The sequence below is a fragment of the Pollachius pollachius genome (assembly GCF_949987615.1).
Source record: "Pollachius pollachius genome assembly, chromosome: 10".
In the NCBI taxonomy this organism is placed as follows: Eukaryota; Metazoa; Chordata; class Actinopteri; order Gadiformes; family Gadidae; genus Pollachius; species Pollachius pollachius.
This window is the reverse complement of record NC_136943.1, coordinates 23,036,673-23,048,737: the sequence shown is the minus strand read 5'-3', so window position 1 is coordinate 23,048,737 and position 12,065 is coordinate 23,036,673. Positions and strand designations below refer to the sequence as shown.

The 12,065-nt window shown below is 42.4% G+C and overlaps 1 protein-coding gene across 2 annotated transcripts in view; it reads left to right on the top strand.

The window, feature by feature from the left end:
* renbp (renin binding protein) overlaps window positions 1–8,561 on the top strand; it is a 49,321-nt gene extending 40,760 nt beyond the window's left edge. For both annotated transcript variants that reach the window (XM_079744592.1, XM_079744593.1), the window contains exons 8-11: window positions 2,452–2,627; window positions 3,178–3,309; window positions 3,440–3,527; window positions 7,144–8,561. In XM_079744592.1, the coding sequence (XP_079600718.1) occupies window positions 2,452–2,627; window positions 3,178–3,309; window positions 3,440–3,527; window positions 7,144–7,217 (470 nt within the window). In that variant the 3' untranslated portion in view covers window positions 7,218–8,561. The remainder of the gene's footprint in view (window positions 1–2,451; window positions 2,628–3,177; window positions 3,310–3,439; window positions 3,528–7,143) is intronic.
* Window positions 8,562–12,065: the final 3,504 nt, after the last annotated feature.

Here is a 12,065-nt window from a genome sequence, read left to right as displayed (position 1 = left end):
TTCACAAACTGAATGGAGCGACTGTATTCTCAAAGCTGGATCTAACATCGGGATACCACCAGGAATTGCATCCCAGCAGCAGGTACATTACCACATTCACAACGCAACTGGGTCTGAGGAGGTACAAGCACCTGAACTTTGGCATCTCCTCAGCGCAGAGGTGTTTCAAAATGCCATCCATCAGACACCCCGGCATCGCCGGGGTGAAGAACCTCAGCGATGACATCATCGTCTACGGGGTGACACAGGCTGATCATGACAAGAGCCTGACAGCTGTGTTTCAGAGACTCAAAGAACGCGGCCTCACACTGAACCGGAAGAAGTGTGAGTTCAACAAGACTCAGAGTTCTTCGGGTTCATATTGTCCGATGGTGGCGGCTGATCCGAAAAAGGTTGACGGCATTGGCCAAGCCGACAAGCCCAAGGATGCAGCAGAGGTAAGAAGCCTCTTGGGCATGGCGAGCTACTGCTCACGCTTCATCACGGACTTCGCTACAGTCACAGAGCCCCTGAGAAAGCTCACGAGGAAGAACACTTCCTGGCTGTGGGGTGCGGAACAGGACGCAGCGCTGAGCACGCTGAGAGAGAGTCTCACCAGCGAGACCACGGTGGCGTACTTCGATCCAAACAGATAAACAGAGCTCATCGTCGACGCTAGTCCGGTAGGGCTAGGGGCGATACTGCTGCAAAAGGACAAAGAAAAGAAACACATCATCGCATATGCAAGCCGAGCGCTCAGCGATGTGGAGAGGCGCTACTCTCAAACAGAGCGTGAGGCGCTCGCAATCGTATGGAGCTGCGAACATTTTCCTCCCTACATCTACGGCAAAGACTCTGCTTCTGCTTCAGCCCGGGCGTGAGCTTTGCTTACTGATGATGCTGATGTTCTGCTGCTCCTAGCACTGCCGGCAGGCAACCTGTTGCTTGTTGCCATCGCGACCACTTCAAAACATCCAATGCTGCCTTTTCACTGTAGTGTTCTCGTGCAGTGTGTTGTAACTCTGACTAAACACTTAAACCGTAGTTAAACCGTAGCCAATGAAGACAGTCGTAGTAAGGTTGACCATTTACTGTCACAATTCCTCATCAACAGTGAGAACTGCAAATAAAAGAATACAAAAATATTGTCTGTCCATTTATGAATAAACATGTTGTACATAGTAAATAATAATATTAACTTTGTAACACTGTATGTAGATATTCTGATTGCCAATTGCATTGCTTTTAGCATTGATTTTAGCTTGTACACAATTGCTATCCAAAACGTCAACTCATCAAACATCGTTTTTAACTAAATCCACAATAATATATTATCTTTAACATGTCCTCTAACAATTAAACAAACTCACGGCATTGCCTTTTTGATGCTTCCAAATGGATGCTAGCAGATAACATTCAGGTGATTCACATGTCTGCCATTCCTTCTACACGGGTAAGTCTAACAGGAAGATGCGTCACCGGAAGTGACAATCGTCGCAAAGCTAAAACGGCAGAATAATCTGAATTTATACATTAGCTAATTTCAACGGTAAAGTAATTATCCACATCCCGTTTTACATATAATTATTTAAGAAATAAATGTAAGAAAATTAAATGAATGCCTGGAGAGGCAACACAGGGGTTATCTCGGCCATGGTGTAGAAGGAATTGGGGGAAAGAAACTCTGGCTTTGACTCCCTGAAGTCCAGATTGAACCGCGACATGGAAGAGAAAGGGATTATTGCCCGGGATTGTCTCCCGTCGGAGCCACGGCTGCCGAGGCTGCCGGAGGAGCCCTGTGGCGGATTCCGGGCAGCGGGGCTCTAGCGGGAGACAGTCACGGGCAACAGATAATGGCCGAGATAACCCCCACAGAGGTAGGAAAGCCCGACACAGTCTAGCCTTTTCACCAAATGGGAGCTTTACACAAGCTTGCGTTATTGTGTTGTGTGTTATGCGTCATAACACCAACAGCAGAACGGTTATCCGAATAACAAAGAAGTGTACAACACTTGCATTACACATGTGGTGCTCGCACGGTCGTAGCTCATTGTCTCATTGGCCGGCCAAATTCTCTGGGTTGGCAAAGCAGAGAAAGGGGAGTTAAGCCTTGCCCCTGATGATGACATGGGTAAATTCTAAATCGGCCCGTCTGGGCTTTTATTTTTTCAAAGGCGGAGCAGGATACCTAGTGCTTGTTTTACTCTTAACACCATTTCTAGCCATTGGGGGACCATAGGCAGGCTAGGGGAACTCATTAATGTTAGAAAACCTAATAAAGTGAAATGTTCATGCCATGGGACCTTTAAATTATGTACTATTGAATGCGACCGAGGGATCGGCAGAGAGATACAGAATATCACAGGATCTCACAAGGATACACGTGTGAGGCATTGTGTGATGAAAAGAGACATTGAACTATTGTAGATGCTAACAATGTGTATCCTTCATGTGTATCTACCTGGCACCCAGGACATGCCTTAGAAGCTGGATGGTTCCTGCTGCAGTTCTGTGGAACACATGGTGACGAGTCACTTCAGTTGACCGCTATCAGCAAATTCATTGAACTCCAGTTTCAAAGAGGCTGGGATAAAGAGCATGGTGGACTCTTCTACTTCTTGGATGTAGATGGTCATTGTCCTACACAGGTATTTTCTTGTCTGTTTCTTAAGCTCATGTTGGTAACGAACAATTAGAATGAAATCATCTTTTTACATTAACATTTAACTTACTTACTTAAACCTTTTTCAATTATTGCCTAACATTCAACCGTTCATGCACACATTCACCCACTGACGGCGCTGTCAGCCATGAGGAGCAGTTAGGGTGAGGTTACTCAGTTACTCGCAATTGGTTTCCTTGCTTTCTAATCTTATCTTTTAATCTAAGTGATTTTGACATTTGCAAAAAATTGTAGATGGCCTACTAATCAGTTACTTTCAAAGGGGAAAAAATAATGAAATGTTATCAATACTAAAATTGAATGCAAGCGGTATAGTTAGTATACAATGTTATTCAATGAAACATACTTTATATCATTTGGCAAACATTCTAATCATTTCCAAATGTCCATCCTCTTCTTTCCTGAAACTTATACATGAAGCTAGAGCGAGGTCTACCTCCATGTCAGACACTAAGGAAAACATTTGTATATTCTTTAATATTGACACAAGTATTGATCTTTTTTTCTGTTATCAGCTGGAATGGAGTATGAAGCTGTGGTGGCCTCACTGCGAGGCTCTTATTGCCTTGTTGATGGCTTACAACAACACCAAGAAACCAACTCTCCTTGACAGATTCTCTGAAGTTTACGAGTACACCTTTAGCCATGTGAGTTCATTTCTGTCCCAAAATATTTCAGGAATTATAGGTTGATTCTAATACACAAGGCAGTGACTTTCATTTAATTGTAACCATTTTTATCATCGTGTTCAGTAATAAGTTGTCTGATTATTTTCAGTTCTCCGATCCTGAAAATGGTGAATGGTTTGGCTATTTAACACAAGAAGGGAAGGTGGCATTGGATTTCAAAGGAGGTCCATTTAAAGGTAATAGCATATGAGATACTCAATCAGGAATGGGCTACTATTAGAATAAAGATGCGGTTGATGGTGGATCTAAATCTGTAATGTGTAATTTTTCCTGATGAATTCATATCAGAGATATTCACAAGCCATTAAAATATAAGTACAATCTGAAGACTTCGAACTAGAGTCTGAGACAAATCTAAAGCCTCTGGGCACGAGTCAGATTCAAGTATCAAGTGTAACAAAAATGAAAAATTCAGGCTAAATGTCAAATCTGCTTTTTTCTATACAAATGTAATAGCCTGTGTGGAGCTGCAGCCAAAGTAATGCAATACTATTACATTTTTGCTCTACCTGTCCCAGTCTGGCTGACAAGCGAGCACACTCGGCAATAGGTGCGGGAGGGGGGCTTATGGAAATAAAATAGCATACGTTGATTTTCCAAAAGACAATTTTATCAATGGCAGTAAGTACTCTTGTTGTTTGCGAGGCGTTAGTAGCAACTTCAAGTTGACTCTATTCTTTTTAGTTTATTTATTTGGGACATACTCTATTCTATTTAGTCTGTTTATGTGGGACATACACTCTATTCTATTCATCCTGTTTATGTGGGACATAAACTCTATTCTATTTAGTGTATTTATGTGGGACTTACGTCCAACTCGAGTCCCCGTCTCTGATTCATAAACCATGGCAGGTTTATATTCCTGCCTGCTCTTACGTCTCTCAGCTTTTTAACAATAAGAGGAGCAGCAGTAAACAGCCACAGTTAAGACATTGCTGAGACCGTCAGCGTAGTCAAATAGACTAGAGGATCAAGTTAATGGGGGAACTTATCTAGCAGGGCTACAATATTTGCGAGGTTGATACGATTCAGTGTTCATTTTGTTAACGAAATGATATGACCAAAAATGTTTCTCAACATCCTTTTTTCCATGACTAAGACGAAACGTTGACGAGATAAAAATAGATCTTTGATAATAAAAACTACGACGAAATGTAAGTTTAGTTTTTGTTGACAAGACAGGACAAAAATGTTAGTGGTGTGGTGGACATTCAAAATGCATGATATTTTCCCCCAATTGTGCGTCTAGTCTGTCAAAATGAATTGGTTGAGGGATGTGCGCAGCTTGAACACCAGCCAGGTGCTGCTGATGACCCAATTTCAGAATGACGGCGATGAACCGCTCAGCTATGAGCCAGAGAGCTAACGTTATGCATTGTATATATTTATTATTTGAAATTCATCCCAGCCTTTACACCACAGATACTCTAGGGTCTATAGCATATAACCGCGTTGTCTGATTAAAGTTTAATTAATTTTTCACAAATTACCAGCTCTCGTTTTGAAGACGAATCACTGCGCCATTCGTTTCAATGGGAATCGCGACGGTCTATACTTTCAACATAAAGTGTACATATTTATAAGTTGACATTCGTCCCAGCCTTAATACCACAGTAACTATAGGGTTGATCGCATATAACCACGTTTTCTGATTAGTTTAATGCATTTTTCACAATTTACCAGCTCTCGTTTTGAAGGCAGAACAGACAAGTTGACTGGAACTACTTAGCAGGTGTCCATATATCAGGGGTTATCCTAATTTAATTTGCTTAAAAAGAGAAAACATTTTGACTAAAAGTAATGACTAAAAGTTGACTAAAATGTAAGGACTTTTGGTAGACTAAAACTAGACTAAAACTACGAAGGAAAACAATTACTAAAATGTCACTAAAACTAATAAGCATTTTCGTCTAAAGACTAAGACTAAATCTAAAATAGCTGACAAAATGAACACTACGATTGCAGCCAAGTATCCCTGCGGTCATCCAGGGGCAAGAAACAACATCCTGGAAATCCTAGGTAGTATAGGTATAAGGTGAGATAACTAGGTCTAAGGGCCCTATTTTAACGGTCTGAAACACAAGTGAGAAGCGCCAAGCACAAGTAGCTTTGTGGGCGGTTCTATGGCGTGGTCGCTATTTTACCGGCGCAAAAAATGACTCTTGCGCCTGGTGCAAATCTAAAAAGGGTTGGTCTGAAGTAGCCTAATTACCCGTAGGTGTGGTTTGGGCGTAACGTGCATTAAACCAATGAGAGTGCCAGCTCCCATCCCCTTTAAGAGCCATGAGCGCATTTGAATCTGACGAGTTGATATTTTGAAAGCGCGTCTGCAGTCTCCGATGAGACAGATGTACATAACATTCAAATGTCAAATGTCTCAGTTTATGGCCAAATAATATGGCCTAATTCACACATGGAATAAGGTTTTCTTCCACAACTTCAGAAATACTAGAGTCCTCAAATAAATTTTGGCAAAGAAAACTTAACACACATATGATATGCGGTAACTGTTCGCGGTGGTTCTATTTAATGATATACGCAATACATTGTAAACATAATTTCTTATCAGTATTGTATGCATTATCGTTATCGACTTGTGTTCCTAATATGCATGTGTCCCCCCGTTAATATACATTGCCATGGACTGTATTATGCATTACGTTTTTAGTTTGCGTGTGTTTAAACAGATGGATGCACACACGTGCGCCCGCTTTCATTAATTATTTTACACATAAACACACACGCGTTCATTCATTCTTTTTAACACTCACTCGCAGTAAAACAATGTTTTCTCACGATCAAATACTCATCAATCCTAAAAGTAATGGGCATGTACACGATGTCTGTGTCAAGAAAATATGTGTTTGCAGATGCATTGATTTAAAAGTACAACTTATTATCGCTGTATCAGCTGTTCTTTCCCTAATAATGTACCAAGAATGTATGGCTAGGTAGATGAGAGAAGCAAAGTGTATGCGCGAGATGCACAAGCAACTTTATGCATGCGCCCTTAAAATAGCATCTGAACAACGCACCACTGACTTTAAACCAGGTATTTCCTGGTTTGTGGCGCAAGTGGTTTCTGAAACTGCAAAACAGCACCAGAACGTTTGCGCCAGAACACGCCTCCTACTTTTGCCAAACCGCCCCTTGGGGCGCAAGATCATTCCCTAATTATCCGACGCGTGGCACAGGAGGGAAAAGAACGCTCTGCGCCAGTTGCAAACTTGCAACGACACATGCGCCAGTGATTAAGTCAATTGCGCCGGATGCAAGATAGGCCCCTAAAACTTCATCGCCACGTGTTAGTGGTGATCCATTGTAATCCAACCATTTTGGATAGGATGCTTGACAAGCTATTCGAAGCCTAATGTGTCTTTGATAGACAGAATAAAATCACATTAGGCTCTGTCCCTAACTGGGCAGATATATGTTAATAGATACAAGGGTTCCAACACCACTATAATCAAACGTTTATATGTTTAACAAGGAATTTAAAAATAATAATTTGGTGACAATACAATATTTCAATGCATCTGGTGAAAGCAGACAAAATTACAAAATCAACTAGTTCACACCATTGTGCTTCGCTATAATAGGACAGCTAGTGGTCCGGTCCACTAGCTGTCCTATTATAGCTTAGAGACAGCATGTAGCATCCCGTGTGCAATGGTTAGACCATGTTTTATGCATTGATGGTTTGTGCATGTACTCTGTTGTTCCAATCATAGATCAAACTGTGGTCCCCTTAAACTGTAATGCTGTCAATAACCAATATTCTATCTTCTTTAGGTTTCTTCCATGTCCCACGGTGCCTGTACATGTGTGAGCGTATCCTCGATGGGCTTCTAGGAGATAAAAACTGAATCAGTTCTCAATCAATAATCAATCAATAATCAATAATCGATCAGTTTGTTGCAGTTTAATTTACCTTAATTGGTTGATATGTAAAGCCATTTTGAACAGCAGTTTGATCACCACAGTGCTTAATCGTCCAAGAAATTATTGTGATATGCGCTCCAGATTATGCCAATTGTGTATGATTTGTGCAATGCTTTTCTTAAAAAAACAGGCAACTTCGAAATGAACTTGTTTTATATTCATGCAACCTATTTTTGAAACGTCAATGTACTGTATCTGTTCACAAAAATCGAACATGTTAATTGTGTAGTTCAATCTTTTTTAATATGAGCCTACGTCGCATCCTTTTTCTTTTGAAAAAACAGATGAACAGAAGCAACCTGATTGTTTTGTTTTATTGAAACCTGTAAAACGAAAGCTAATTAATGAGATTAAAGCTGCTTCATTTTCTACTCATGAAGGTTTGGTTCAAAAGCAACCGTTTTTTGGGACCCTTTGAAAAAGTTATTGATAAAATGTGATTATTAATGCCTGTTTGTAATCTGCAACATTAGTTCCATTTTATCACTGGTTCTTGTTTGTATGATGTTTCTTTTTTACATTGATTGCACACTCAAGTTCTATGTCTATTCTGGTTTTATACATTATATAAATAACCACAAGTATGGGTTGAATCCCGTTTCTTTGCTTCAAGCAAAATCTCAGCCCTACCCATCGCTGTTGCCCGTTGACGCTCAGGCCCCGTTTACACGAAGGGAAAACGCAGATATTTCCACGCCGTTTGGCCTCTCATTTACATGAAAACACTGTTTTTATCACAGAAAAGGATTATTCCTAAAACCTCGGCCAAAGTGGAGATTTCTGTTAACACTGGTTATGTGTTGTCGTGTCAACTGGAAGAAACAGGGTTTTAGGTTCTCAAGCGTCACATTATGCGCCAGGAAATGCTTAACGTCATGCGAGCGCCCTATGTATACAGTTTTTTTGGCTATCATGGCCATATTGGTTGTTGTGAAAGGAACAGGAAGTCGCTTGTGTTATTCGTTGTTGATTCTGAGGATTCTGATTGGCTTGCATGGCTTTATCTGTCTGCGTGGTCATTGCGTTGCGGGAACGTGGAGCAATAAAGAGCCCTTAAGGGGTAAAGGGGAGTGCTAACATCCCCTCAACATTGAGATTTTCGATGGGCACACTCAAAGAAACTTAGAACGCTATAGTTGTGACTTGCTCCCGCAATGCCTTGCGAGAAAATGGAAAAATCCTAGGCAAGATGGTGGGCGAAAAGATGCGACAGGATCGAAAATCACAAATGTAAGTGTTTTCTATGTTAATAATCATTAAATAAATGATGATGACCATCACCTTATCATTATGCCGTTTGAATGTTTTATAGGTACTTTCTTTATAACAAGCACAACCACCAAAACTCCCAGAGCAGAGCTCCCGGACTCACGCCAGTGGCTCCGCGGGCACCCCGGTCGCAGGCTCTGCAGCCCGGCCACAGGCAGCCTGGCCCCGGTCCACGGCAGGGGAGCTGCAAAATGGGCCCATGTCCCATTTTGTTCAACAAAATGGGACAATGATATCCACATGTTCCATTTTCTAGGGACTCCAGGTTGAAGATAAGCTTTAATTCCATACCAAGTAATCCAATAGTTAGTTTTAAAAATGCTTATTAGCCTGGAGAATTGTGGATCAATCAGTAGCTACGTTTACATGCACAGCTTAATCCAATTAAAGCCATAGTTCGATTATGCTCCTCAATTGGACAACTGCAATATTACATGCATACAGCTTATCTGATTTAGCTTGTCCGTTCACTTGCTGATTTTTGTGCAAAATAATGAATTAATAATAATAAATTTTATTTATAACACACTTTACATCAATTTAATGACCTCAAAGTGCTACAATGCACATTAAGGGAAATACAACATAAAATACTAACTCGATTAAAAAGAAAAATAACAGAGAAAAAATAATCATTTAAAATAGCAGTTTAGCCAAAGGCTTTTCTAAAAAGATGAGTTTTTAGGCCTTTTTTACAAGAATCAAGAGGGAGAGCATTCCACAGACTTGGTGCAGCTGAGCAGAAGGCGCGATCGCCCATAATTCTGAGCCTTGTCCTCGGAAGCTGAAGGAGGTTGGCCTGTCCAGAGCGGAGATGGTGTGAGGAGGAATGGGGAGTGATGAGTTCTTTGAGGTATAGGGGGGCAGTGCCATGGAGGCACTGGTGGGACAGAAGGGACATCTTGAATTTGATTCTGCACTGGACAGGAAGCCAGTGGAGGGATTTGAGGATGGGTGTGATGTGGTGGTACTTCTGCACCCCCATCACGATCTTGGCAGCACAATTCTGGATGTATTGCAGCCGCTGGATGTTCTTCCTGGGGATCCTGATGAGTGCATTACAGTAGTCCAGCCTGGAGGAGACAATGGGGTGGACAAGTTTTTCGGAATCGTGGAGAGTGAGTATGGGGCGGAGTTTTGCAATGTTCCTGAGGTGGAAGGAGGTTTTGCAAAGATGTTCAATGTGGGCCTTAAAGGTCAGGGGTCTCATTTATAAAACTGCGTGGGATCGTTACTAAAAGTGTACGTACGCCCAAAAGCCAAGTTTTGCGTGTGCCAAAAGATATTCTGACTTAAAAACCCTGCGTACGCACACCCCTAAGCAATCTTTGCTTTATAAATCAGAGTGCCTACAAGTGTGCGCAGCTGAATCAGCTTCACGTTCTGCCCTGTACACGCCCCTTTTTAACCATAAATGGTCAATGCAAACAACCTCATGAATGCGATCTGCATATAAAACAGACTCAGATGCAAGTATTATGTCTTGTCGGAAACAATGGCAGAAGGACTGAGAAAAGCAAAAAAGCGAAATTTCAAGGAGGTTGAAGTGGAGACACTTGTGGGTGAGGTGGAGGCCTGAAAAGTAGTTTTGTTCGGCGGTCACAGGATTGGGATCACTAACAACAAAAAGCAGACTGAGTGGCAACATGTTGCTGCAGCAGTGAACTCTGTCAGTGGCACGGAGCGCACAGTCCCAGAATTAAAAAAGAAGTGGTCTGACATGAAGGTACATATTCTTATGTACTAATAAATCGTTATGGTCCCTGAAGACCCTCTCCCTCCGAATCCTGCCATTTGCATGGTCCTCCAGCAGTGCCATGGTGCAGCATTACGCACGGGGCTCACCGCTGCATTTATAGGGTTACGGTAATAAGACTGACCGAGAACACCTTGGATAATCAGTTTGTAATCACCCACGTAAAATGTTCTTGAACATAACCCCTTTTTAATGCTTGATTTGTCATGAAAAGCATCAAGAGGAACGGACAATAATATAACGGTTGTGATGAGGAGTATGTGGCTTGGTTTTCCACACTTTGGATTTAATTGACATTTGATTATGTGTTTACAGTGTCACATAAAAATATTATGTTATTGACACATGTTGGACAGATGCTTTATTCCATGCAGTTGCGTCGTCAGTGGACAGTATGGATGATTTATGGTTGAGAAAAGCTTCTTGGAGTTACCAGGGCTATTATTGATTATGTGGGAGTAGAACCGGGACCGTGTGTCACTGAGGGACTTGCTGTAGGCCTTCTGATGTTCCTGGTAAGCTAGTTTGTGAACAGCAAGTCCTGAGTCCATGAAACGCCGTTCAAGGACACGCCCCGTTCTCTTCAGTAGTCGTAGCTCACTGGTGTACCAGGGGGCTGAGCATGTGAAGGTGACGGTTCTGGGCTTGACTGGGACATGGCGTTCAAGCATGGTGCAGAGTGATGAATTGTAGAGATCCACAGATTCAGTGACTGAAGGGGTTTGGCAGCGGAGAGATGGAGGACGTCAGTAGTCATGGTGACTGGGTTGATGTTTTTAAGGTTCCTGAAACTGATTTGTCTGTCGGGCTTATTGAGGGGGGACAGGGTGGGTAACTCCATTGAGATGGCCTTATGGTCGGACACGCCCAGATCGTGCAGCGAGAGATTGCTGATGGAAGTGGAGTTGGTGATCAACAAATCAAGAGGGTGGCCTCTGGAGTGTGTTGGGACATTGACGTGTTGGGTGAGGTTGAGACTGTCAAGAAGATTAATGAATTCAGCTACAGAGTACGAAGGGGGGTTGTCAGCATGAATATTAAAATCACTGAGTATGATGATATTCCCTGGGGTTGTGTAGAGTGTGGTGAGGAGGTCATATATCTCGGGGATGAAAGCTGGGTTCGGTTTAGGGGGCCGGTATATCAGGAGAATTGTAGTGCAAAGTGGAAGTTTGCATTTAAATGCAAGACATTCAAATGAGTGGACAGGCAGGGACAGGGGGGACAACTCAAAGTTTCCCCGGTGAACAACGGCAAGGCCACCACCGTGGCCAGTGGTGCGAGCTTTGCTGAGGTAGGTATAGCCAGGGGGACAGGCTTCATTAAGACTAGAGAAGACATCTGGTTGTTGCCAGGTCTCAACTAGGCACATGAAGTGTATCTCCTCATTGATGATGTGGTCATGAATAAAAGATGCCTTATTATTGAGGGATTGTGCATTTAAAAGTTCAATTTTAACAGGGGGTGCAAGGGTGGTGGTAGCAGAGTGTCTCTAGGGGCCGGAGTAGGCTGTAATCCACTCCACGTTTTCTGTCCTGCTTAGAATGAAATGGCCTCTTGGTGGCAGTGCTCTGACGACGTACCAGTTGTGCGACGGACGTCCAGGGAGGATGGAGGGAATGTACTGCTCAGGCTGCTGGTGGTAAACAAAATTTCTGTGTGTACTCCCGTGGGCATAACAGGGGAGACGCAAGAGTCCGAGTTCATTTATGATGGGGATGTTAAGTCCAAGAGTGATTGCAGAGTT